The sequence below is a fragment of the Myxine glutinosa genome, chromosome 1, assembly GCF_964187855.1.
Source record: "Myxine glutinosa chromosome 1, kmMyxGlut1.1, whole genome shotgun sequence".
NCBI classification, from domain to species: Eukaryota; Metazoa; Chordata; class Myxini; order Myxiniformes; family Myxinidae; genus Myxine; species Myxine glutinosa.
Window position 1 is genome coordinate 378,739,469 of NC_136261.1, and position 27,787 is coordinate 378,767,255.

Here is a 27,787-nt window from a genome sequence, read left to right on the forward strand (position 1 = left end):
AATAATAGAGTAAAAGCTGTGTCATCCGGCACTTTACAAACTGGCACACTCTGCCAACCAGCACGCAAAGGTCTCCATTAAGCTGTTTCCACATGACCACAGCTGATTCACTAAGAGTAGTTCCTGATGCTGCTGGTAGGCGGTCATAGTGGCGTTGCTAATCGATGGGTAAAGGAGGAGGATCAGCAATCTCCAACTGCCATATTGTATACGAGTCGGCTTGGGCGGTTCTCCACATGGGGAATTGATTGATAAACCTTTTCACATGGAGGGGATTTAACTCTTATTTTAAGTCGTTTTTTTTTTGTTTGTTTTTATGTTAAGCAAGCCTCCTGGATCCTTAAATCCATTGCACTGGACATCAACAACTTAGACCAATTAGAGAATGCAGATTTCGAATGTGAAATCATAATTAACCCAACATGCAAGGATTTTTAGTTACAGGAAAAAAAATTGGAAATCGATGTCACGCTTTTTGTAATGCCACACTGTAATGTATTGTAAAGTCACGTGTAACGACGATGTCACGCTTTGAGTGTTTTTTTTTCAATACTGTTTATACTTCAATATTACAATATAACATCTTTTAATATTATATTTCAGATTGATATGGGTGGTTCGTGTGCAGCCACCCGGCTGCTGGTTGCATCATTTCTGTGGGCGCATCTGCCGCTGATGCAACACCTCTGTATAACCAGTTATCTGGTACTCATTTTGCGAACCTCGGAAGGATGACAGGCTGAGTCAACCCCACCTGATAGTCAACAGATGAACGGGATTCGAACTCAAGAACCTTCAGATCCCAAGCCCGCCACCCTAACCATTAGGCCAACACCAGGTGATCAGATTGATATGAATAGGACGAACGTGTCTGGACAGTACAGACTGCTTTTATACGTATGTGGCAAGTATATGCCTCGTACCCAATCGAAAAACAACCAATCGTCTCAAGGCCACAAGCAAGCACAACGGGTTGCAAGGTGGACGACTAAGACAAGACATGGGCATCACACATATGCTACACTGTTTGCCTCCAGACCGACGATTGTTCAATGCGACCACAAATTTATTTTCTTGGACCACAAATTCGGGATTTGGCTGATCAGCTTTGACTGAAAGACTGAAACTCACTGGAGCTGGCTTCATGGGAGACTTTCAAACCGGTGGTCCACAACTTCCTGGGGTATGCACTCCAGTTAAATACAAGGCATATGATATATGTGCGTAAAATTTTCACAAACTATATTCCCCATGGCTAGTCGATCATCCTGTGTAGTTACACATCAATCTCGTAAGCCATTCCGGAGATTTTTCAAAACAAAAAGTGGTTGCCTGACCACGTGAACAATGACATCTTCAATCTAATTATCTCTGCAAATTTCTGAGTCGATCACCTCAATTTCCATATTGATCGGATAAGGCTTTTGATATACCAATTACGTACGGCTGGCATACCTTTTCACCGATATAAACATCAAGCTTTTTCCCCATGAGGAGTACCTGACCTATGCTAGGTTTCAATTTCCTTCGCTGAGTGGTTTCAGTGAAGATCGAGTTTTTCCTATTTTTCCCAACATGGCTGCCAAACCATGTGACCTACAAGGCCATGGTTATCAATAAATTCTCCATGGGTAGTCGCTCCTATGTTGAAAGTTGGGGGTCAATCAGACAAGCAGTTGCACAGAAGAGATTTAAAAGGGAAAAAAAATCCACAAAACAGTGGTGGAAGTATGATAATGGACATAAAAAATAATTTGAACAAAATCAATAGGGTACCAGCCAGGATGGCTCGGTTCACTAAATATCATCTTTGAAGCTAACGCACGTTTGAATAATAATAATAATCCGTATTGTATTGTGAGGAGAATTAAGAGTTTGGATTAAAGTTCATTTCACACAAGTTAAGATAAACAACCAATTTAATTTTCTAAACTTTATTACAATATAAACAATCAGCAATCAGATGGTCATACACAAGTAAATTATTTTGTTTTAACCCAAAATAACCTCAACTTTACATTTTGTGAGCTAAATTTTCATCACGAACTGAACAAAATCCTCAAAACGAGCAAAACCGAACAGAACCAACATCACCACAAACCCCAATAGATGGCTTAATGGGGTCCATGAAGTTCCCCCTGAAAACGTGCAGGACTCTTGAGTCCCCAAAACACCTCAACTTTCCCTCCTCGCAATCCAAGAAGAACCCAAACCGTCCAGGAGACCCCAGAACGGACAGGAAGGTTCCTTGATTGTTGTGTAATGCTGAGTATTTGTTATCCTCTTTCAATAAACACCAAGACTTGGGATTTCCTCCAAACTCGCACTCTCCATATCTCCCTTTCCTCCCCATTGAGTTCAAACAGATTCCGATTCTCCATGAACGACTCGACCTCACATCGACCTCCCAGTAGTGACGACCCGAGGAGAAGCTCTCAGAGGAAACAACTTGTGGATGATAATCAAACCGATCAGGGTGTTCTCGGTATGGATGTTTGGTCTTTGTTCGAGTCGCCGACCTGAGGTCTTGGGAGATCTTGATCCGTGGATGGGCAGAGTTTGGGTCCAGACTTGGGGTCCGTCCATCTGCAGACACAACGGGATGGGGTCACAGACATTGATAGACAAACGCACAGAGACACAAACACATTAATCTCTTTTTATAAACATGGGGAAATCACATTTATCCATGAAAGTGTTAAATAATAATAATAATAAAAAAACATTTTATTCCAACAAAGGTTCTTATTTTCTTTTATATTTATGCTTTTTGTACTTATGCATGCCTAAAATTGGGAGACTGAACATAAAGGTGCTATTCTACAATGGTAAAACATGCATAGAAATACCAAGAAATAAAAGCTGAACTTCTGCACTCTTGCCTCATATTCATCTCTTGATCTCAAATTTATTGAGTATACAACAAAAATACATTTGACTTCACTGTTCCAATACTTATGGAGGGCGCACACACATACATGACGTTGGATACTTTGAGACCTGGGAGGGCTCCGTTGCACATCCTGAAACCCGTATATGGAGATGACACACACACACACACACACACCTACACCTACACCTACACCTACTTTTACCAATAGATGCAAAAATTGAGTACATTTTATGTTGTGGCCCTGGAACCCAACATGTATATATATATATATATATATATATATATATATATATATATATATATATATATATATATATATATATATATATATATATATATATATATATATATATATATATATATATATATATACTGGGATTGACTTTGGCCACGATTCCGCGATATTCTCGCATAAAGTTGGAAAATATCGCATACAATTTTGGCCAGAGCGATTTTTTAAAAATCGCATAGAGCGTGTCAGTTGTCGTGGTATAGTTTTCAGGCGAAAGTTTCAAATCGTGTACTTACTACTGCTTTTGTAAGGTCTGGAAGTTGTCAAAGACGAAGCTATTCTAAACTGTAAACAGACCGTAGCCATTTTAATTTCGCTTTCACGCTTTACGGAAGCCGTGACAATGTTTTGCGGCATTAAACAGACTTTTCGGCAACCACGTGTTCGCTGTCTGCAGTAGTTTCTGGATTGCTTTTTCCGAAAATGCCGCCGAAAAAAAGACCTCCGCAACCACAGCCTGATGGGCAAAGTATAAAACGATTCTTTATAGGTACCAGCAGTAGTTCCTACACTGACAACCAGGATGATCCAGCTAGTGACCGTGTGCAGGGCGAAAGCGGGACAGTGGCCAGGGCCGCCACAGTGCAGACAGCTACTTCCGGCAAAACTTTAATAACGTTTTAAGACAGCTGGGTCCTTAAATTCGGAGACTGGCTGAAATATGATGCCGATCAGAACAAAATGTATTGTTCACTGTGTAGATCAGAGAAGTTAGTCAACAGTCTAAGTCAAGGTACAAATAATTTCAAAACGACGACAATAACCCGACATATATCGTCATCTGATCACCAACGAGCGATGATGATGACGATGATGATGATGTGATCTCTTGTGCTGATTTACTGTCCACGGTTAAGAACATCGTTTCTTGTCATCTATCTTCAGGGAGGTGGACATTGTCATGTGATCAAACAACATGACTTTTGATGTTTTCAATCAGTATTATTAAATGTGATCAAATGTGCTAATTCATGGCAACTTGTGTGTTAAACTTATCTGTGGCATGGTTACTCATTTCCGCAATCAAAGCCACAGGGAGTGAGATAGTCTATTTTAATACAGAAAGAAGCACACAAGTCTGTTTTCTTGACCATATTTATTTTTAATTAATACCCCGAGAATAATGAGATTTGACGAGCGCGAGCAAAATTTTATCTCAAACAATTTTATATAATCCCATCGTGTTTGGAAAAAATCCCATTGTTTTGTACACAGGGAGATTTTCTCCCATTGCTAAAATCCTCCAGGATAATCCCTGTACCTGTATATATATATAATATACAGACTTGGCATTTAATATGGAATATTTTTTTTTCTTGACTTTTGTTTACTTTCTTAACTCAGTATGTCAATCTGGTGAGTTTCTTTTACACTTTGGTGATTTATTTGTTAAAAGAACCACGTCACTGATTGTCTGTCGCAGCAAGAAGTCAACAACAGGATTATATCACAGGTGGCATGGCAAAATGTACGGACAGGTGCATTTGATGATTGGCTTCACAGTCGGGTATACAATGGTTGTTGCGTTCTGTATTAGTGGAAAACAACTGCTGCACGTCTCCAAAAGTTATTGCCGCTTCCTCTGGAGATGGTCCGTCAACTCGACAATGCTGTTTGTCATGGAGTGGTGGCTTTACGAAATTACGGCATGAAACAGCGTGCTATTGCTCGGAAGTATGGCATCACTCAAGGTCAGGTGTCAAAGATCCTGAAACGAAATGCTCAGAGGGGTGTCCCTACTCCAATACCGAGGCCAGGACGTCCCCGCAGAACCACAACGAGGGATGATCGCCAGCTGCACCAGTTAGTCCGCAATGGCCGTACCAAGTCAGCTAATCGGCTTAGGTCTGAGTGGCAGCAACTGACAAATGTGCCTGTATCCAGAAGGCTAGTCAACCAACGACTGGTTCAAGCAGGCTATCGTGCCAGGCGTCCCCTGAGAAAGCCACGCCTGACCAGACTACCGCCAGCGCCGATTGCAGTGGGCCAGAGAGCACCGTCAATGGCAGCCAGGACACTGGAATCACGTGATCTTCAGTGACGAGTCTAGATTTCTGGTCTATCGTCAAGATGGCTGTGTCTGAGTGCGCAGACAAGTGCATGAAGCCTACAACAAAGATTGTATAGTGCCAAGAGTCCAGGCTGGAGGTGGTGGGGAGACCGTTTGGGCTGCTTTTCATGCAGGGGGCAAAACTGACCTGGTTGTTCTGAATGGAAACCTGAACCAGTTCAAGTACAGGGCCATTCTGGAAGAAACATTGCTTCCATTTGCTCTTGCAGCCTTTCGAGGAAACTTTGTCTTCTAAGATGACAATGCACGGCCTCATCGTGCTCGCATGATCCAACACTTTCTTGCTGACCGTGGTGTAGAGCATATGGATTGGCCTGCCATGTCCCCGGATATGAATCCGACAGAGAACTTGTGGGCAGAATTAACGAGTCAAATCGACCACGTGGACCAGCAGCCGACCTCTGTGCGTGAATTGCAGCAGGCTATTGTCACTGCATGGCAAGCGATTCCTGTCCAAACCTTGGCAAATCTCGTGAACAGCATGCCTCAACGTGTATGTGCTCTCCTGAATGCTCGTGGGGGTTACACGAAGTACTGAACTAATTTTACTGTCCGTAATCCCAGTCGTAATTTAACTTTTGTTTTTATTTAAAAAAAATTTGGCTAATGTGCAAAATAGAGATACTTCTGGAAAACGTACAGAAGTTTAACACAGTACTGTCCATGAATTGAGTTCGATATCAGTTTACATCACTTTCAAGGATCAATTTATTTGTTTCGAAATGTCAAATGTGGTTTTTGTTTCTTTTAAAGGTCACATTAACAAAATCTGGAATAATTTCAACATAATTCCAATGAACTTTTGGTTCTAAGACATCTTGAAAAGTAAGTTCACCCCCACAAAAAAAATATTCCATATTAAATGCCAAGTCTGTATATATATATATATATATATATATATATATATATAAATATATAACTGTGAGAAATAGTAGAAACTCCACAGTACGAGCAGGGCGTCTCATTTGCATTGAATAAATAATCGGGAGATTAAATCAGACGCGGACGTAGCTTCAGGACTTCGATCTTTAATTTGACAAGCTTTCGACCAACAAAGGTCTTCTTCTGAGTCTACAAAAACAGCAGGCATGTATATCAGTCAAGTGTGTATAGTGATATGTGTGTAAGATGTGTGGTGTGTAGAAAATGCATACAAAAGGAAGAGCCACGCCAAAGCTCACTCACCGGCCCCAAGTTCAACGGAAGTGAAGCGCACCTTAGTTACCGTTTGCGTTACAGTTCCGGTGGACGTGCATATACAAATATAGAGATACATACATACATAAACACACAAGCATATATTCATATACCATTTATATTCATATAATATATTTATATATTTATATAAATGACATATAAAGGTTGAATGAATGGGTGAATGAATGGGTGAATGAATGGGTTACAGTTAACAATTTGATTGGGTTGATGTAGGAACATGCTTTAATCATCAAAATTTATGCCATGAGGGATTTTTGTCCGAAGTTTATGTATCCAAAAGGACTCGCGTTTCAGAATCGTGGTGTGTGATCGATTTGTGATTGATTCAATGGCAGAGATTTGAATGTCATTTATAGAGTGATCCGGTTGATTAAAGTGTATCGTGTAAGGTAGAGATTTGCCCTGACTGGTGTGGAAGTTATTGATTTCTGACCGGGTGTTATTAAATCGTGTGTAGAGTGTATTCTCAGTTTTTCCAACATATTGTTTGTTGCACTTTTGGCAAGTGATTAGGTATATGACCCATGTTGATTTGCAGTTCATATAGGAGGTGATGGGGAATTTTTGTCCAGTGCTAGAACTACAAAATTTGTTTCCTTCTAGTAAATGCTTGTGAATAATACATTTTTTTGCTGTGCATTTATAGAAGCCAGGGATCCTAGTTTGTTTGTTGTGGGGCTGTGGGTGCTTTGCTTTTACGAAGAGGTCCCTGAGTGTCCGACCACGTCGAAATGATGTTAGTGGAGGTTAAGGAAATGTGGTGCCGAGTGTTTCTGATTGATGGAGAGGAAGGGCCTTATTCAGAATACTTGGCAATTGGGATGAGGTAGCAGAGCAGTTGCAGGTTTGGGTTTGTCGGTCTGCTCTCGGTATGCGTTTTGCTCGGGTTATTGCTTCTTTCACAGAGTGAGGGTCCTAGTTTCTTGCAATGAAGTGTGTTTCTAATTGGCAGAGAGAAGTTTCTTCTGCCATTTTTGTTGAACAAATGCATCTTACTCTGAGTGCTTGACTGTATGGTAAGCTTGCAATTGTATGTTTAGGATGAGATGAAGAAGGGAGAAGGTAAGAGTGAGTGTCTGTTGGTTTGGTGTATAGTTCTGTTTCGAGTCTGTTATTTTGAAGCGTGAGTGATGTCGAGAAAGTGAACTTCGGACTGTGAGCTGTCGAATGTAAACTTGGTCGGATGAATCAAATTTAATTCATTTTGGAATGGTGTGAGACTACGGGGGGATTTTGACCAGATGAACTGGATGTCATCAATATAACGTACCCAGGATTTTTCCAAGATGCCGTGATGAGGTTGTGCATTGATCTTGGCCTCTATCATTCCCATGAAGATGTTAGCGTATGACGGTGCAACAGGGGTACCCATAGCAGTACCTTGAGTTTGAATGTAATGTTGTCCGTTGAATTGGAAATTATTCAGTTTGAGTGTCAGTTCTAATAGGCGCATAAGGTCTTGAGTAGGTGGCATTGGGACTTGTCGTGTATCGAGGGCTTTGCGGCATGCAGACAGGCCTTCTGAATGTGGAATATTAGTGTAGAGGGATGTAACATCTGCTGTGACTAAAATGGTTTGGGAGTTGAAAGGTGAATATATTCTGTTCAATCCTTGGATGTGGGTCAGAAAACTGGTTGTGTCCTTGAGGTATGAGGAGAGATTCATCACGAGAGGACGTAAATGACAGTCAACAAATTTTGATATTAGAACAGTTGGACATGTGCAGCCAGATATATATATATATATATATATATATATATATATATATATATATATATACAGTGGGGAGAACAAGTATTTGATACACTGCCGATGTTGCAGGTTTTCCCACTTACAAAGCACGTAAAGGTCTGTAATTTTTATCATAGGTACACTTCAACTGTGAAAGACGGAATCTAAAACAAAAATCCTGAAAATCACATTGTATGATTTTTAAGTAATTAATTTGCATTTTATTGCATGAAATAAGTATTTGATCACCTACCAACCAGTAAGAATTCCGGCTCTCACAGACCTGTTAGTTTTTTATTTAAGAAGCCCTCCCATTCTCCACTCATTACCTGTATTAACTGCACCTGTTTGAACTCGTTATCTGCATAAAAGACGTCTCCAGACCGTCTCCGACCACAAAGACCGCAAAGACCGACCGCAAAGCCGTCTCCAGACCTGTCCACACTCAATCAGACTCCAACCTCTCCACAATGGGCAAGACCAGAGAGCTGTCTAAGGACATCAGGGACAAATTTGTAGACTTGCACAAGGCTGGGATGGGCTACAGGACAATAGGCAAGCAGCTTGGTGAGAAGGCAACAACTGTTGGCGCAATTATTAGAAAATGGAAGAAGTTCAGGATGACAGTCAATCTCCCTCGGTCTGGGGCTCCATGCAAGATCTCACCTCGTGGAGCCTCAATGATCATGAGAAAGGTGAGGGATCAGCCCAGCACTACACGGCAGGACCTGGTCAATGACCTGAAGAGAGCTGGGACCACAGTATCAAAGAAAACCATAAGTAACACACTACGCCGTCATGGATTAAAATCCTGCAGCGCACGCAAGGTCCCTCTGCTCAAGCCAGCGCATGTCCAGGCCCGTCTGAAGTTTGCCAATGACCATCTGGATGATCCAGAGGAGGAATGGGAGAAGGTCATGTGGTCTGATGAGACCAAAATAGAGCTTTTTGGTTTAAACTCCACTCGCCGTGTTTGGAGGAAGGAGAAGGATGAGTACAACCCCAAGAACACCATCCCAACCGTGAAGCATGGAGGTGGAAACATCATTCTTTGGGGATGCATTTCTGCAAAGGGGACAGGACGACTGCACCGTATTGAGGGGAGGATGGATGGGGCCATGTATCGCGAGATCTTGGCCAACAATCTCCTGCCCTCAATAAGAGCATTGAAGATGGGGCGTGGCTGGGTCTTCCAGCATGACAACGACCCGAAACACACAGCCAGGGCAACTAAGGAGTGGCTCCGTAAGAAGCATCTCAAGGTCCTGGAGTGGCCTAGCCAGTCTCCAGACCTGAACCCAATAGAAAATCTTTGGAGGGAGCTGAAAGTCTGTGTTGCGCAGCGACAGCCCCGAAACCTGAAGGATCTGGTGAAGATCTGTATGGAGGAGTGGGCCAAAATCCCTGCTGCAGTGTGTGCAAACCTGGTTAAGAACTACAGGAAACGTCTGATCTCTGTAATTGCAAACAATGGTTTCTGTACCAAATATTAAGTTCTGTTTTTCTGATGTATCAAATACTTATTTCATGCAATAAAATGCAAATTAATTACTTAAAAATCATACAATGTGATTTTCAGGATTTTTGTTTTAGATTCCGTCTTTCACTGTTGAAGTGTACCTATGATAAAAATTACAGACCTTTACGTGCTTTGTAAGTGGGAAAACCTGCAACATCGGCAGTGTATCAAATACTTGTTCTCCCCACTGTGTATATATATATATATATATATATATATATATACATACACAAGATAGCTACATTATAGGAAGATGCATATAAGTGGTCACGAAAAATGGAACACTTTCATTTTTCTCAATACAGGGCTTGATATTTTCTTATTACAAATAAAATATCCACTATTTTACAGTTGTATGATGTGTAATGGGGTCTCCTCTACCTGCAGAGACAACTTCAGTGCAATATAACTTTTTGGTTCTTGCATGACAAGTTAAAGGCCAAAAAAGGGGTATTTTTGGCATTAAAATGTAAAGTAGTTAGACTATGATATTTCTTTGATCAACGATTATTAGCAGGAAGGTTTTGAGGTGTGTCCTTATTTTTTTTATTTAAAATTTAATTGCTATGGTTTATTTCAGTGAAAAAATTATCGTTCTACCCCTCTTCATTGCGGAGTAATTGAGATGGGAAGATGGCGCTATTTTCAAAGTGAGCTCAATTTGAGTGGTACTAATTATCACTCTACTCCTTTACAAATGGTAAGTAACAGAATAACTATCTTTTGCATTTTTCTGTTGCAGATACCATTCTCTGTTGAAGTCTATAAGTAAAATTCAATAAACATATCACATCATAAAAAATTTTGTATGAGAAAATCATCAAAAAATCTCCGTCCCCTTATGCCACGTCCGTCACACCCTAATTTATTCAAAAAGTAAGAGTTACAAAAATATGAAAAAATATGCCTGAGACAGCTTCAACCATTAACTATTCTAAAACATCAAATGATTAATTTGTGCCTTCATGTTAATTTGTAGAAGGGGAAAATAATGATTCCGTCCCCTGAAGTGTCACATCCGTCACGCTGTGACATAAGCACCAGAAATGACAAACGGTACTACTTTCATGCATTTAAATACATGTACTTAAAGTTATAATGAAACAAGATGTTATCTAGGTCAGCACCACATCACGTCGGCCCGGTCAGCACCACACCACGTCGGCCCGGTCGGCACCACACCACGTCGGCCCGGTCGGCACCACACCACGTCGGCCCGGTCGGCACCACACCACGTCGGCCCGGTCGGCACCACACCACGTCGGCCCGGTCGGCACCACACCACGTCGGCCCGGTCGGCACCACACCACGTCGGCCCGGTCGGCACCACACCACGTCGGCCCGGTCGGCACCACACCACGTCGGCCCGGTCGGCACCACACCACGTCGGCCCGGTCGGCACCACACCACGTCGGCCCGGTCGGCACCACACCACGTCGGCCCGGTCGGCACCACACCACGTCGGCCCGGTCGGCACCACACCACGTCGGCCCGGTCGGCACCACACCACGTCGGCCCGGTCGGCACCACACCACGTCGGCCCGGTCGGCACCACACCACGTCGGCCCGGTCGGCACCACACCACGTCGGCCCGGTCGGCACCACACCACGTCGGCCCGGTCGGCACCACACCACGTCGGCCCGGTCGGCACCACACCACGTCGGCCCGGTCGGCACCACACCACGTCGGCCCGGTCGGTACCACACCACGTCGGCCCGGTCGGCACCACACCACGTCGGCCCGGTCGGCACCACACCACGTCGGCACCACACCACGTCGGCCCGGTCGGCACCACACAACGGCGGCCCGGTCGGCACCACACAACGGCGGCCCGGTCGGCACCACACAACGGCGGCCCGGTCAGCACCACACAACGGCGGCCCGGTCAGCACCACACAACGGCGGCCCGGTCAGCACCACACCACGGCGGCCCGGTCAGCACCACACCACGGCGGCCCGGTCAGCACCACACCACGGCGGCCCGGTCAGTACCACACCACGGCGGCCCGGTCAGCACCACACCACGGCGGCCCGGTCAGCACCACACCACGTCGGCCCGGTCAGCACCACACCACGTCGGCCCGGTCAGCACCACACCACGTCGGCCCGGTCAGCACCACACCACGTCGGCCCGGTCAGCACCACACCACATCGGCCCAGTCGGCCCGGAGCCTGGCGCGAAGTCCAAGGACATCAGCACGTCATCCGAAAACAGCTCCGGTTGGTGTGAACCACTCGGTCAATGGCGCGTTATGAGATGGCGCGTTGCCATGTCATTGGCTTGTCATTGGCTTGACATGGTGGTGCATAATGCAAGTAATGTGGAAAATAGCCATTTATTGTTGATACACTATCCTTGTTGAGTGTCAAAATTAGATTTTCACTTACCTTGATGTAATTTCATGTTGTCAGGTTGTCACAGTTTACAACTGACATGTTTGATGTGTTTCTGTTATTTGTTCTCAGCTTTCATAGATTTTAGAAAGACTGGTATCATGTAAAGAATTTCTGTCATGCAAACTATCATTTATTATGGAAAAGTAACAAGTATCTTATGATTTCCATACATTGTCGCTTATGTCACGTCCGTCACACTGAGGTGATATTGCCTTTAATGTTAAAATACACTGTACTTGGTGAACTAAGAGGTATATATATACGTATATATACATATATATATACGTATAAAGACATGAGGCATACAATAGATTTTGAGTATTTTGTACTCATGACCCCTAAAATTTGCCAGAGGAAAACTTTTAATGGTAGATTGTGGTAGAGGGACACAATATGGCAACACCAGCAAACCAATGTTACATTTTTCCATCACAGACTTACACTTAGTATTTTTTTCTGATACTTTTCACCCCTCTGCATCTTCAAATGCCAAGAAAATAATATTAATTAGAGGTAAACATTGCTAGGCACATGATCTTATCAGTGTGACGGACGTGACATAAGATATTGAATTGTCTAATTCACAAGCCTCCATTTTAAAAGCAAGGCAAGCCGTTATCTTCTAATCATTATTTTTGTACACGTGGACCCTCATCTATCTATAATTCCAGTAATCTCTGTGTGTCTGTGTGTCTGTGTGTCCCAGCAATCTCTGTGTGAATGTCTGTGTGTATGTGTGTATGTGTGTCTGTGACCGCTGTTTCTCGACAACCACGGGTCCGATATACTTGAAACTTGCCAGGTATATTGCTGGGGACCTGAGGATGTGCCTTTTCAAGGTTTCATATTAATCGGACAAGTAGTTACCGAGCTATGGCGATTTAGCCGTTCGCCGTTCGCTTTGGCTTTGCGAATGGACCAAACCATTTCATGTAAATAGAGGGGGGGGGGGGGTTCTACCGTACTCGCAAGCCGTTCGCTTTGGCTTTGCGAATGGACCAAACCATTTCATGTAAATAGAGGGGGGGGGGGGTTCTGTGGTCGTTGCGAATGGACCAAACCATTTCATGTAAATAGAGGGGGGGGATTGTCACCGTACTCGCAAGCCGTTCGCTTTGGCTTTGCGAATGGACCAAACCATTTCATGTAAATAGAGGGGGGGGATATAATTTTAGATATATATATAGTGCGGGCATGCCCTAGTCTATCTATAATTCCACTAATCTCTGTGTGATGTGTGTGTGTCGTCTGTGTGTGTGTCTGTGACCGCTGTTTCTCGACAACCACGGGTCCGATATACTTGAAACTTGCCAGATATACTGCTGGGGACCTGAGGATGTGCCTTTTCAAGGTTTCATATTAATCGGACAAGTAGTTACCGAGCTATGTCCAAAAAACGATTCGACCAATCAGAGAGCAGCGAGCTATCACGTGTGCCGAACGTGGCGAACAGACTCTGCCTCGGACGGCACATTTGAGAGCGTATTCATTTATTTCACGTTGGCAAACTATGTTGGCGCTATGTTGGCGTTAAACTATGTTTTAAAACTAATTAAAACTAATTTGCGATTCATCGTAACTGCGATATGCGACCTTCCGGAGCTCCTGTGAGAGCGTGCGCCATTACGGATAGTAATTCAATTAAAAACATGATGCGTGATGTGAGATGCGTGATGTGAGAGCGTACGGGTACGGCTATGGCGATTTAGCCGTTCGCCGTTCGCTTTGGCTTTGCGAATGGACCAAACCATTTCATGTAAATAGAGGGGGGGGATAGTCACCGTACTCGCAAGCCGTTCGCTTTGGCTTTGCGAATGGACCAAACCATTTCATGTAAATAGAGGGGGGGGGATATAATTTTAGATATATATATAGTACGGGCATGCCCTAGTACTCTAAAATGAAGCAACAGACAAACTGTTTAAAGGTAGAAAATTTTCCACTGCTGATTTTTACATAAGTGTTCCATTTTTCATGACTTCACTCATATAAATCTCCGTCAATCATCATCACCCTTCCTCGCTATCTCCCTTCACTTACAAAAACTCATCATGACAATCCGATCCAGCTCAACCACCTCCAGCTCCTTCGCCGGATCTTCTGTAAAATCAATGAAAATGAACAAATTAATCGAACAAGCCATGTTATTTCATTGTGAAGAATTATTATTTGATTTTTAGCAGAAGATGCAAAAACAGATCGATTGATTTAACTAACTTCACGAATAGGTTATACAAATCCCTGCATTGTACTGTGGCATTCCAGAACTACACTGTATAGGAACGACAAACAAACAATCTCTTTTATATAATTGTTTCCACAAGAGAGTTGAGATCTTTTCTGAGCTGGAACCATGCAGAGGTAGAACTATGCCTCCTGAGAATCTTGAATCCAGGAAAAACTAGAATGGCACTCGGTGGAGGGCATACCTCCGCCAGGCTCACCAGTTTATGTTTTGTATCCCACCAGAAGGCTGGATTGGGATTCTGACCTGAACCAAAATCTAATAGACTTCTTTTTGTCACCTAACCAACTCGTCCGCCAAGTTTAGTCATAACTAGTCCACAACGTTTTGAAATATCATGTTATACTAGCGTGACTCGGGGCGTGAGGGACGCCTCACCACCCGTCCCTTTGGAGGGGTAGGCATCTTTGATCATGTCTGCTTTCTCAGGGAGTGAGGGATGTGGGGAATGCTGGGTGGGGGTTGGTGGTGGTGATTGTAGATTGGGGATCGTTGGGAGAATGGTGATGGAGGAATGGTGGAGGAGAGCAGCAAAAATTGGGTCTTCAGGGACTTTTGGGTCTTCGTGGTATTTTGGGTCTTCAGGGGTATTTAAGAGTCTTCAGGGTCCTTTGGATCCTCAGGGCCTTTAAGGGCATTTAGGGTCTTCAGGGTCTTGGGGGACTTAAAGGAGAATGGACACGACCAAAACAACTTTGCAGATTTCGAAACATAAACATATCTCAAACACTTCTATTGACTTCTTTTCACAAATATCTTCGCGGTTTTATTATAATTTGTCAAAATATCGCTGAACAAGCAAAATCAGTATTGTCAAAACCACAAACAGGAAATGACGTTTGCGAAGTAACCCAGTTTTTCGTTCTTAAAGCCTTGTTGGCTTCGTGACGATCAGAACATCGCTTTGTTTTCGTTACGATCAGTTGGGATCATGCCCAGTCGTTGTGTGGCTGCTGCTAGTGCGTGCCTGTACGTGCAGGGAGGTAAGTACGTGGACATACGTACGTTGACGTACGTACCAAAAATAAGGCCTCACTGTCCGGAAGTTCGCACATCGCAGTTACGATTAATCGCAAATTAGTTTTAATGGCCAAGTATTCAATTTTCAAACTGCGAGGCAGAAACAACAAACACACGCGGTTCCTTCGCTGTCGCTTGACCGTACGTGCAAAGAAAAATTAAAACTTGCATCGTTCCTTCGGTCTTCGCTCTCGTACTTCGCCGTTCCTTCGCCGTTCCTTCGCTCTCGTCCTTCGCTGTTCGCCCAGTCGTTGTGTGGCTGCTGCTAGTGCCTGCCCGTACGTGCGGGGAGGTAAGTACGTGGACATACGTACGTTGACGTACGTACCAAAAATAAGGCCTCACTGTTCGCATATCGCAGTTACGATTAATCGTAAATTAGTTTTAATGGCCAAGTATTCAATTTTCAAACCGCGAGGCAGAAACAACAAGCACACGCGGTTCCTTCGCTGTCGCTTGACCGTACGTGCAAAGAAAAATTAAAACTTGCATCGTTCCTTCGGTCTTCGCTCTAGTCCTTCGCCGTTCCTTCGCTGTTCCTTCGTTCACGTACAAAACGTATGTGTTTGCTAAATAAATGGCCATAACTTGGTAACCACTTGTCCGATTAATAGCAAACCTTGAAAAGTACATCCTCAGGTCCCCAGCAATATACCTGGCAAGTTTCACTTCGATCGGACCAGTGGTTGTCGAGAAACAGCGGTCACAGACAGACACACAGACACACAGAGATTGCTTGCATTTTAGAGAGTGCTATAATGATACAATTACAACTGATACACCTGCAGTGCTGCACTAAGTCAATAAAGTCGTATTTCGTTTCTGTGTTTCTATCCATTTCTTGCCTCACGGCACCGGACATTAATTAAATATTAGTTATGTATTCCATTGACCAGAAAAAGAAACTTTTTCAATTAAAAAAGACATAAAAATGAATATCATTCAGTATTTTGGAGGCGCCCGAGATCAAAATCGATCGCCATTGTGTCTTTGTCCGACGATTTCTCTTCTTCACTCTCTGGACGGTATGGTTCGAATCTGTATGGGAGAATCGAGTGGGATTCCCCAAGATTATTAACTTTCTCTTCATTTTCCGCATCAGATTGGTCAGAAATATCGCTGATATCCAGACTTACGCAACTATCGGAGTCGGTGTCTGCCATTGTTTACTATTGCGCAGTCACATCAGCTCCCTCCGATGACGTCACGATGATGGTCATCACCAGATGCTGGCCGGCGCGAGAGAAATCATCTGCTATTGGCATTTTAAAACTCGGATATCTCACGATTCACGCATGCTAGGGCAACAATTTTTGCGCCAAACTTAATCTTTTTTGTTGCTACAATTAATTAATCTTAAGCATTTGATGTCTATACTCATGTCCGTTCCCCTTTAAAGGGTCATCAAAGGTCTGAGGGGTCTCAGCAGTCTAAACATAATTAAAAGTTCACGGACTGTGTTGGGTGTTCATTTTATTTGAAGAAGTTTTGGTCGCATATAAACATAACCATATATGTTTGCTCCATTATAATAAGATATCGCTTTTCGCCCGATCTCTCAATGTTGAAGAATCACTTAAAATTAAATAATTCTCGTATCCAAATCCATATTCAGATCTTCACCAAAATCGAATCGATTAGTCCTTGTCACACACAAAACCGGTCCACCAAGTTTCGTCCAAATCCATCCATAACTTTGAGATATGTATCGGTTTTAGCCCGATCTCTCAATGGCGAAGAATCTCTTAAATAATTCTCGTATCCAAATCCATATTTAGATCTTCACCAAAATCGAATCTATTTGTCCTTGTCACATACCCAACTGGTCCACCAAATCCGTCCATAACTTTTTGAGATATCCTGCAGTATATCGTTTTTGGCCCCATATCCCAATGGTGAAGAATCACTTTAAAAATTCTACTAGCCGAATCCGGGTCCAGATCTTCACCAAAATCTAATCGTTTTGTCCTTGTCACATACACTAACCTCTCTGCCAAATTTGGTCAGAATCCCTCCACAACTTTGACATTAGTTCACAAACAGACAGACAGGGGTTAAAACACAACCTCCATCCACCTTCGGTGGCGGAGGTAAAAACAATCGGGTTGCAGCACTGGGTATTGAGCGAGTTCACTTCATACAATGAACGTGCATCGTCGATGATGTACCAGGAACACAATTTAGAAAATAGCCCTAAATATTGGATGAACTTTATAACATGAGGTGTTCAATATAAAAACCCATTGACTGATTAATGGTGGTGATAATCAGTCAGGTTTTCCCGTTCTACCAAACTCATGGCCGATTTATTTGCAGTTTGAATTCATGGCCTTTCACGATGTATGGGTGAATGTTCCTTATAATAAATGCAGGATGTAAATCCGGGTAATATTTTCTGCAATTATTTTAAGTATTGGAATGTATCGTTATGTTAGAAGGGGAATGGATCAAGTGGAATGTTTAGTCAGCATGGTCCATGCGTTTGTGTAGATTAGAGCATTTTCTGTAACAAGTTGTTTTTATGGTCGTCCAGAGAGGCAGTAGATTCGACAAAGGGATTAGACAGGAAAGTGCAATTTGTATGCGTCCTCTCTGTAAAACAGGCAAGTTATCAAGCAACGTATGGACAGAGTGTGGACATGCCACATGTGGCTTTACCAAACCTCGCAGTGGCCCATGGTGGTTAGAGGGGTGCCGTGACACCAACCGGATCGCATGATGCAACCACGGTGGCAACCGAGTGCCACATGATTGGTGGAGCCGATCTGGGAGTGAGACGCTTAGGCCCTGTGGGCATAGCCGTGGGGGAAGTGATTAAGGCGGCTAAGAATGGGGGCAGCAAGTTCAGTGTGAGTTGGAGACGAATGCAGCCCATTGGTGGCAAAAGTTGCAGGAGATAATCATTGGTAGTGGTGTCAGAAGGTTGACCCACAGCTCCCCAATTTCCACGCTGCCCAGACTGGTGCCTGTTCATACCCCATATCCTTTCGAAGACATTGCTTGCCACCACTTGCCACTTGAACACCGTTCCCATTCACATTCCCACTTGTAATCACTTTCCGTATTAAGATCCATGTTTCGAGTGAAGTCTTTCATTCCTCCACCTTGGGAGAGGAGGGAGGGGCGGTGCTGTCTAACTTCGATTGTTTGAGGGGGTAAGGACGTCCCACAGTGTTACACCATATCAGACTGGATCGAATTTGGACCAAGGTACAGGGCGTCAGGGCAGCTGCATAAAGCCTTTTGCGAGTGGCCGGCCATTGGCTCCACAATGGCTTCTGGCACTCGAGATGTGATTTGTTGAGGGATCATCCCTGTATTGCCGAAACCTCATCAGTTTATCTTTACATCAGTATACATACTTCTACTAAGTTTGACTTGGATCCCAGCCGTTCTTAAGTTAGGCCTATCGCGGTACCGAGATCACGGAAGCACAGACGGCCAAACAACCCAAAAACATAATGCCACCAGTGACTTCGTCGGCAGAGGCATTAAAAAAAAACATCAGTAAATTAATACCAACGATTAACAAAAACTGTTTGGTAAGTCAATTCCAGAAAAGGTATCCTTGGATTTACAAGGCAGAGAAGATGGTGTTTGGCTACAAAGGAATCTGGACCCAGAAACTACTTCATTATTTGTGTCTCGATTCTCTTAAATTTTCTCTGTCACTCACTCTGCATCTCCTTCAGAATGTTCTCGTTGAGTTTGACAATCAAATCGATATTCTTCTCTTCCTGAGAGATTTCCAGCATTGTGGATGGTGCCACATTCGTAGATCGAAATAGGAACTCCGACTCAAACCTGGGCAAGAAAAGAAAAACGTGATTTAAAATATTAACTTGATCAACGTTTATTTCCTTTAAAGTCCATCGACTTCCTCACTCTGAGGTACTCGCACTCAATACAACAACACACAACATGCATTTTAAAGGCCATCTTCCCTGCTAGAGCGGGGGTTAGCCTTGCGGTCCCCATGACAATCTTCTCCATTTTGCCCTATTTTCTGCATCTCTCCTTGTTAACCCCCTTGCCCGCATTTCTTCTTCCACTATCTTTAGCCAAGTCTTTCTCGGTCTTCCCCGTCCTCTACTTCCTTCTACATTCATTTCCATCACTCTTCTCAACCAGTCACTTTCATCCTTCCTCAACACATGACCAAACCATCTCAACCTGTTCCTCTTCACAGCATCAATCACAGGCTCTATTCCCATCATCTTTCGCAATTCATCATTTGTCTTCCTCTCTCTCTCTCTCTCAACGATACTCTGCACATCCATCGAACCATTCGCATTTCCACCCTTTCCAACCTTCGTTGCTGCTCTACGTTCATTACCCATGTCTCGCTCCCATAAATCATAACACTTCTCACACATGCAGCATACACCTTTCCCTTCAGCTTCAACGACACTCCCCTCCTCATCAGCATGCCACTCAATTCCCCAAACTTCTTCCATGCACATCTCACTCTAGAAACCGTTGCCGAGTCTGATCCACCTTCTCCATTCAGCATGTCTCCAAGGTAGCAAAATGTTTTCACACCTTCCAGCTTCACGCCGTCTCCAAGATCCAACTCAACATTTCCTCCATCTGCAGCTCCCTCTATGCACACCTTACATTTGAATGTAGCTGCCACACTGGTTAATGACCCTCTCAGACCACTACATTTTTGATGAACCCACTCAGCGCACATTGTACATTGAATGGAGTTCACTCCGACACCCTTCCTGCACACAGCATACGGCCACTTCCCAGTTCTTTCCACCTCACCACATGCTTTTCCACTTGCCATCACCTTCGTCTTTCCGATATTCACCTTCAGACCTTTTGTCTCCATACATTCCTTCCACTTGTTCATCTTTTCCTTCAGTCCATCCATACTTTCCGCAATCAACACCAGATCATCTGCATACAACAACTCTCACGGTAAACCCTCCTTTACGTTCTGAGCCAGCACCTCCATCACAGCTACAAATAGTAGTGGACTTAGTACCGACCCCTGATGCACTCCCACCTTCACCTCAAACTCAACACTGTTCCCGTCCTTCATCCTTACAGCTGTGCGCGCTCTTTTGTACATTGCCATCACTACTCTGATCAACCATTCCTCCACTCCAAACTTCCTCAATGCCTATGTCAATACTTTGCGTGGAACCCTATCGAATGCTTTCTCCAGATCAACAAACCCAAGAAATAACTTCTTCCCATTCTCCATGTACTTCTCCTGCAACTGCCTCACACTGAAAAGCGCATCTGTCGTTCCTCTTTGACTCGCACTCAATACAGGACATCAAATCATCATTTGGGGATGAGGTGGGACAACATTTGTGAATTTCATTTTTGGGGCGGAATGAGGAAACAACAAGCATTATGCCTAGGTCCCCCGTCGGGGAAGTGATGTGAGTTGACAAAGTGGAAGACGCAGAAAACATGCTACGATATGATATTTCGCTCACAAGGTTCAGACATACATGGAGGCGGCCATCTTGGATTTTGATGTGGCGACCCAATTTTCAATAGCTTTCTTCCTTGTGCCTAGATACACCCACACACCAGATTAGAAGTTGGTACATCGCTTATTTTTCAAGATATTCAGCTCACAAGGTTCAGACATACATGGCGGTGGCCATCTTGGATTTTGATGTGGTGACCCAATTTTCAATAGGGTTCTTCCTTATGCCTAGATACACCCATACACCAGATTAGAAGTTGGTACTTCGCTTATTTTTCAACATATTTTGCTCACAATGTTCAGACATACATGGCGGCGACCATCTTGGATTTTGACGTGGCGACCCAATTTTCAATAGGGTTCTTCCTTATGCTTAGATACACCCACACACCTGATTAGAAGTTGGTACTTCGCTTATTTTTCAAGATATTCAGCTCACAATATTCAGACATACATGGCATCAGACATACATGGTGGCGGCCATCTTGGATTTTGACGTGGGTTACACCCACACACCAAATTCGAATGCGGTCCTTCGCGTATGCACGCACGCCCGCATGGACACATGGACGGAGGGGAAAACCATAGTCCCCCTTTCGCTCCACGGTGCGACGGGGGACAATAATTTAAGAAAAGGAATTAAAATATCGAATATTTGTGGAAGTTTGAAATGAGTAAAAATATCAGGATGCGCCAGAGGTAATGGACACAATCGCCATCCTACCTTTTTACAAGATCCTTGTGATCCTGAAAAGGAAAAAAACAAACAAAAAAAACCTGTGAATTCAAAATTTCTGAATCATTTAAACTTCATTTCATTCAGACAAATACAAGCTGTGTTTCATTTGCAGATTGAAGGATAAATGTAAGTGTTTACAGAGTCGTCAGCACACGAAAGTTGTGCTGTGTTGATCCTTACAGCGCCTTCAGAATGTATTCACGCCCCTTGACTTTTTTCCCATTTTATTGCGTTACAGGTTCAATGTAAAATCTAATAAATTGATATTTTTGGCACTGATCCACATATGATACTCCATAATGTCAAAGTGGATTTAAAATTATTAAAAATGAAAAGCTCAACAAATGTCTTGAATCAACAAGTATTCAACCCCTTTGCTATGACACTCCAAATTGAGCTCAGGTGCTTCCAATTTCCTTTGATCATACTTGAGATGTCCAAGCCTGGTGTTGGCTTAGTGGTTAGGGTGCTGGCTTGGGATCTGCGGATCCTGGGTTCAAATCCCAGTCGATCGCTGAATTAACGACAGGGGGGTTGACTCAGCCTGTCATCCTTCTGAGGTCGGCAAATTGAGTACCAGTTCAATGGTAATTCCCTGTGTGTCGTAAGAGGTGACTAACAGGGTTGCCGGCAGGAAGGGCATCCGTCTGTAAAACATTGCCTCAAAAAGGGGACCACGGTGCCCGAAAAAGGCCAACCCCTGCTCTGTGGGGAAAAATGGCCTCAAGGTGGTTCAATACTTGAGATGTCTCCAACTTGATTGGAGTCTACCTGTAGCCAATTCAATTGGCTGCACACGATTTAGAAAGAAACACACCTTTCTATATAAGGTCCTACAGTTGACAGTGCATGTCAGAGCAGAAACTCTACCGTGAAGTCCAAGAAACTGTCCGTAGAACACCGAGATAGAATTGTGAGGAGACATAGATCTGGAGAACGGCATAAAACAATTTATCGTGTTCAAAGTTCCCAAGACCACAGTGAGGACCATCATTAGGAAATGGAAAGAATGTGGAACTACCCTGACTCTTCCTAGAGCTGTCTGTCAGACCAAACTGAGCAACCAGGCAAGAAGGACCTTGGTCAGGGAGGTGACCAATAACCCAATCACCACTCGACAGAACTACAGAGTTCCTTGGGTGAGATTGGAGAACCTGCTGAAAGAACAGTATCTGCAGCACTTCACAAATCAAGGCTGTAAGGGAGTGTGGCCAGACGGAAGCCACTTAGGAGAAAAATGCATATGACAGCACACCTGGAGTTTGCAAAAAGACAAGTGAAAGACAGAGCAGGAGGCAAAAGATTATGTGGTCTGATGAAACGAAAATTGAACTCTTTGGCCTGAATGTAAAGCGCTACGTCTGGTGGAAACCGAGAACACCTCATCACCAATCTAACACCATCTATACCGTGAAGCATGGTGATCGCAGCATCATGCTATGGGGATGCTTTTCAGTGGCAGGGACTGAGAGACTTGTAAGGATAAAGGGAACAACAAATGGAGCCAAATACAGGCAAACCCTTGAGGAGAACCTGCTTCAGAATGCAAACGACCTTAGACTGCGGCGAAGATTTACGTTCCAACAGGGCAATGACCCCAATCATACAGCCAAAGCAACACTGGAATGGCTTCAGAACAAGAACGTGAAAGTCCTTGAGTGGCCCATCCAAAGGCCTGACTTGAATCCCATTGAAAATCGATGGAAAGACTTGAAGATTGGTGTTCACCGACACTCCCCATCCAACTTGACAGAGCTTGAGCAAATCTGCAAGGAAGAATGGGAGAAACTTCCCAAATCCAGATGTGCAAAGCTGATAGACATACCCAAGAAGACTTGAAACTGTAATTGCTGCCAAAGGCGCTTCGATGAAGTATCGACTCAGGGGGCTGAATACTTATGGAAATTAGATATTTCTGCATTTCATTTTTAATTTTGCAAAATATTTTGAAACAAAAATTCCACTTTGACATTATGGGGTGTTATGCATAGTTCAGTGACAGAAAAAAATCTCAATTTAATCCATTTTAAATTCAGGCTATAACACAACAAAACGTGAAAAAGGTTAAGCGGTGTGAATACTTTCTGAAGGCGCTGTACGGGTCCCAAGTAGCAATTCATGGAGCGAATTATTTAGTGGAATGTTTGGGAACCATAACCAGTTGTGCAAGATGGGCTTGTGATGGATGAAAACATCATTGTGATGGAGCGCATAGTACGAGATCACTGTGATGAAAACAATCCGAGTCAAACTTCGCACCTCATCAAGTCGAGTAACTTAAAGATTAAATACTGAGATTCCTCCAAAATTGAACAATCAAGCATTATAACTTTTGTACCATATTTATAAGAAAACACACCTGGAGAAAGGAAATGTCCTCCAGCTCCTGGAATGCCATTTGTAGAGCAGATTTTGCTTCTTGGAAAGATTCATTCTGCTTCTTCAGCTTCTCCATCTGCTTCCCAAGTCGCGAAAGATTCTCCGTTTGCCTCTTGTTGACACGGCCCTTCACCAGATCCACGGCTTCATCCACTAATTGGTACAACTTCCTTCTCTTCCCCTCCAGTCTGTCCACAGTATCTCTGTCTGAATGCTGGGATGAATTCGTGTTTGAATTTAGTTTATATCTCAAGTGTACAGCTGCCATGTTTGTGTAAGACGCTATGGGTCCCGCATTGAACTATACAGCCGTCGCACAATGCACAACGCTTAGCGAGCACGTCAACGAAGGGAAGAGATTCATCCAAAGAGTTAGTTAAATAGAGAGTCACTTCTGAGTTCTGATTCCGATGTCCGTACTCTGTTACAGAGTATTGGTGCTTCCGAAGCAGTTTCTTAGCAAGGGTTGCACCAGGTGGTTTGCCATTGCCTTCCCAGTTGTCGTTGGGGCAGAAATTTGGAATTTAGCCATGGTGCTGGCGACAGCTCGCTTACTCTTCACAAAGGGCACAGTGGGATCTTTTCACGGCCACAAACTATTTCTGGCAGACGTGATGCCCAGTTCAATGTTCATCCGAGGGACTGCACACACATTGATGAAGCACCCTGCATGCGAAACACCAGGGTGACAGTTTATAGCTGGGTTGGGATTCAAACCCAGGCTACGCAGCTTAGAAGCTAGTGTGTACATCTCCAGGCCATTATGCCCACCAAAGTGCCACTTATCAAAGAGAACAAGTAAAGAACAATAACAAAACACTTCAAGAAGAAGACTAAAACATTTGTTCATTTGGATAAAATACAATTGACCAAAGTGGTGATGGAGTGAAATGGTTATGGACAGAGGTGGTTGGTGGCCAGTGTGGGATTGGGTGTAGGTGGTTGGTGGCCAGTGGTGTGGGAATGGGTGTAGGTGGTTGATGGCCAGTGGTGTGGAATGGGTGTAGGTGGTTGGTGGCCAGTGGTGTGGGAATGGATGTAGGTGGTTGGTGGCCAGTGGTGTGGAATGGGTGTAGGTGGTTGGTGGCCAGTGGTGTGGGAATGGGTGTAGGTGGTTGGTGGCCAATGGTGTGGGAATGGGTGTAGGTGGTTGGTGGACAGTGTGGGATTGGATGTAGGTGTTTGGTGGCCAGTGTGGGATTGGGTGTAGGTGGTTGGTGGCCAGTGGTGTGGGAATGGGTGTAGGTGGTTGGTGGCCAGTGGTGTGGAATGGGTGTAGGTGGTTGGTGGCCAGTGTGGGAATGGGTGTAGGTGGTTGGTGGCCAGTGTGGGAATGGGTGTAGGTGGTTGGTGGCCAGTGTGGGAATGGGTGTAGGTGGTTGGTGGCCAGTATGGAAATGGGTGTAGGTGGTTGGTGACCAGTGTGGGAATGGGTGTAGGTAGTTGGTGGCCAGTGTGGAAATGGGTGTAGGTGGTTGGTGGCCAGTGTGGGAATAAGTGTAGGTGGTTGGTGGCCAGTGTGGGAATGGGTGTAGGCGGTTGGTGGCCAGTGGTGTGGAATGGGTGTAGGTGGTTGGTGGCCAGTGTGGGAATGGGTGTTGGTGGTTGGTGGCCAGTATGGAAATGGGTGTAGGTGGTTGGTGACCAGTGTGGGAATGGGTGTAGGTAGTTGGTGGCCAGTGTGGAAATGGGTGTAGGTGGTTGGTGGCCAGTGTGGGAATAAGTGTAGGTGGTTGGTGGCCAGTGTGGGAATGGGTGTAGGCGGTTGGTGGCCAGTGTGGGAATGGGTGTAGGCGGTTGGTGGCCAGTGTGGGAATGGGTGTAGGTGGTTGGTGACCAGTGTGGGAATGGGTGTAGGTGGTTGGTGGCCAGTGTGGGAATGGGTGTAGGTGGTTGGTGACCAGTGTGGGAATGGGTGTAGGTGGTTGGTGGCCAGTGTGGGAATGGGTGTAGGTGGTTGGTGGCCAGTGTGGGAATGGGTGTAGGTGTTTGGTGGTCAGTTGTGTGGGAATGGGTGTAGGTGGTTGGTGGCCAGTTTGGGAATGGGTGTAGGTGGTTGGTGACCAGTGTGGGAATGGGTGTAGGTAGTTGGCCAGTGTGGAAATGGGTGTAGGTGGTCGGTGGCCAGTGTGGGAATGGGTGTAGGTGGTTAGTGGCCAGTGTGGGAATGGGTGTAGGTGGTTGGTGGCCAGTGGGAATGGGTGTAGGTGGTTGGTGGCCAGTGTGGGAATGGGTGTAGGTAGTTGGTGGCCAGTGTGGAAATGGGTGTAGGTGGTCGGTGTCCAGTGTGGGAATGGGTGTAGGTGGTTAGTGGCCAGTGTGGGAATGGGTGTAGGTGGTTGGTGGCCAGTGTGGGAATGGGTGCAGGTGGTTGGTGGCCAGTGTGGGAATGGGTGTAGGTGGTTGGTGGCCAGTGTGGGAATGGGTGTAGGTGGTTGGTGGCCAGTGTGGGAATAAGTGTAGGTGGTTGGTGGCCAGTGTGGGAATAAGTGTAGGTGGTTGGTGGCCAGTGTGGGAATGGGTCTTAGTGGTGTGAGATGGTCATAAGATGATGTAATTCGGGATGAAGTAAATAAAGGACACCAAAGGTAGAACTTTATCCTTCTCCAAATAAAAATTGTATTTCATTGCAATGGGATCCATTCCAAGGTGTTTCCCACCAGTGTTTGCTCGAACTCCTGCTGTAGCTCCTTGAGTTCACATACAAGGTCCTCCATCGAGTTTGATACTTCAGGATACTTTGCAGGCAACACGTCCTGTATAAAATGAAGAAGCACCAAGAGAGAGCTGAGGACATTTTTTTTGGTGAAATTATTCAGCAAACTCTGGTTGTATCTTCGCCGCTTAGAAATTCCAGTCGGGATCCGGATCGTCGCCGAAATCGAATCGCTTCGTCCTTGTCCGAAAACCAAACCTGCCCAACCAAATTTCGTCTGACTCCGTCCATAACGTTTTGAGACATCCTGTTCACAGCAAACTGACAGACAGGGGTGAAACCCATAACCTTCAGTAGTTGCGGGAATTGCAGACGTCGCCACAGCAACGGCAGGTTAAAAGTCCTGGGCGCGATGATGTCACTCAAAACACACAGAGCGCATGCGCGAAACGCCTCGCCATACAGAGAACGACTCCTTACCCTGCGTACCCTTGAGGAAATGCGAAGGGTCTTTGCGACTCTTCCTTGGCATTTGCGAGCGCGCCGCCGAAACTGTACACCGCTGTGCCCCGCCATCTTGTTCGAACCACCTTTCTTCCCCGCCCCAAGAGCGCGAACGACGAATTTGATTGGACGAAAAGGCGTGCAATAACGGCAGTGCTGCTAAACTGGAGTTTGAAAATGCAATAAAGACGATTTATGTTCTAGTGTTCAAAATATATAATTCAATTGAAATAAAAGAAAGGTTTTAAAGGTTGTAGAAAAAAAAAAACATGGAATCAGATTTCCACCGCTGTTGATGCATTTGCCATACACCGTCTTTTACACCACCTTATTAAACACGTTAAATTACTTATTCACGCCAGCTGTTTACGTCCTGTAATACGAAGTTTTTTTCCCCTAAAAACAGTAACTTTCGTGTTTCGAATTTTCGTCACCAAGACAGAAATCACCGTGATTCCGGATCACCGCCATTCACCACTTGAATAACAAGTCTGTGCATGATTTTAATAATTAATCATTCATATTAACCTAATAAAAACTCCCCTTTCACAAATTAATCACTCACAAATTTACAACATTAAATCCCAAATCATGTTAAACGTTTCCTCTTCTTGCTGCAATCTTAACTGTGTTCCTTCTTTTCCAGCAGAGGGTTTCAACGTTTTCCCA

At 44.4% G+C, this 27,787-nt stretch overlaps 3 protein-coding genes across 15 annotated transcripts in view; 2 read left to right on the forward strand and 1 right to left on the reverse strand.

The window, feature by feature from the left end:
* LOC137415854 (NACHT, LRR and PYD domains-containing protein 12) overlaps window positions 1-2,875 on the forward strand; it is an 80,377-nt gene extending 77,502 nt beyond the window's left edge. For both annotated transcript variants that reach the window (XR_013621861.1, XM_068101383.2), the window contains one exon: window positions 604-2,875. The gene's annotated coding sequence lies outside the window, so the exon portion shown is untranslated. The remainder of the gene's footprint in view (window positions 1-603) is intronic.
* The window catches only part of LOC137415872 (E3 ubiquitin/ISG15 ligase TRIM25), a 732,877-nt gene that overhangs the window by 574,342 nt on the left and 130,748 nt on the right, over window positions 1-27,787 (forward strand). The window lies entirely within an intron of this gene.
* LOC137415915 (E3 ubiquitin-protein ligase TRIM7) overlaps window positions 1,919-27,787 on the reverse strand; it is a 48,265-nt gene continuing 22,396 nt past the window's right edge. For 2 of the 9 annotated variants that reach the window (XM_068101437.2, XM_078770224.1), the window contains exons 3-8: window positions 26,619-26,714; window positions 23,939-24,172; window positions 21,565-21,587; window positions 19,065-19,192; window positions 14,164-14,223; window positions 1,919-2,586 (exon numbers count right to left, since the gene is read on the reverse strand). In XM_068101437.2, the coding sequence (XP_067957538.1) occupies window positions 2,060-2,586; window positions 14,164-14,223; window positions 19,065-19,192; window positions 21,565-21,587; window positions 23,939-24,172; window positions 26,619-26,714 (1,068 nt within the window). In that variant the 3' untranslated portion in view covers window positions 1,919-2,059. Of the gene's footprint in view, window positions 2,587-14,163; window positions 14,224-19,064; window positions 19,193-21,564; window positions 21,588-23,938; window positions 24,625-26,618; window positions 26,715-27,094; window positions 27,230-27,787 lie in introns of those variants that run through there. The other 7 variants (XM_068101445.2, XM_078770226.1, XM_078770225.1 and 4 more) reach the window with 7 other exon arrangements.